Raw genomic sequence first — 763 nt, 5'->3', positions numbered from 1 at the left:
AAAAAAAAAAAAAAAAAAAAAAAAAAAAAGAGTCTCATGGCTGAAGCATAGAGTAGTGTAGGGGTATCTGCCCAATCTAGGCTTAAAGAATATATTCATAATTACTGAGTTGTGTTTTCATTGACTGGTCATACTTGGGTTGGAGATTTAAACATCTCCCACTACAGAAGCTGTGGGATCTGAGTTTGAGGCCAGATTGGTGTAAAGTTCCTGTACAGCCCAGGGTACACAGATTAACCCTGTCTTGAAGACAACAACAACAAAACCCTGAGGCTCATATAAACCAGTATGTGATATGGGAAATTGTAGTTGAGAATTTCTAGTTGGGCAGACATAATGTACCTGGAACCTAAGACTCACTGCTAGTTCCTAATCCCTCGGTATTAACATACTTTAAAGATGCCGATCCAGTCCTTGCGACGAGGGATGAAGTTTTCAGTGAGGGTGTAACAGCACATGACATCTCCTCCAGGCACATAGAACTTCTCCACATTGTTAAACAGGACCCGAGAGAAATTGCCATGTTCCAGCAAGGTAGGTATGGGGTGCTGCTCCATGGTGGAGTCCTGTCAGAAGATAGAGTTCAGTAGAGTATGAGAACCTGGTGCAATAGAAAATTTATAAGATACATAAAACAAGACTCAGAAAGGGTTTGCAGGAGATTTCTGGGCTCCGCCCGGCGGGTGTTCTATTCAAGCAATCTATTCCAGTACTGAGGGAGACGAAGGCTTGCCTTCCTCTTCACCTTGCCCAGTGTGCACAC

The 763-nt window shown here is 43.0% G+C and overlaps 1 protein-coding gene across 1 annotated transcript in view; it reads right to left on the bottom strand.

Annotated features, from left to right (window-relative positions):
• Positions 1-557, bottom strand: part of Calcoco2 (calcium binding and coiled-coil domain 2) — a 16,626-nt gene extending 16,069 nt beyond the window's left edge. The window contains exon 1 of the mRNA XM_028754991.1: positions 393-557. Coding sequence (XP_028610824.1) covers positions 393-557 — 165 coding nt within the window. The remainder of the gene's footprint in view (positions 1-392) is intronic.
• Between the last annotated feature and the right edge of the window lie 206 nt (positions 558-763).

Source organism: Grammomys surdaster, unplaced genomic scaffold (genome assembly GCF_004785775.1).
Source record: "Grammomys surdaster isolate TR1022 unplaced genomic scaffold, NIH_TR_1.0 126048, whole genome shotgun sequence".
Classification (NCBI taxonomy): Eukaryota; Metazoa; Chordata; class Mammalia; order Rodentia; family Muridae; genus Grammomys; species Grammomys surdaster.
This window is presented reverse-complemented; position numbering and strand designations above follow the sequence as displayed.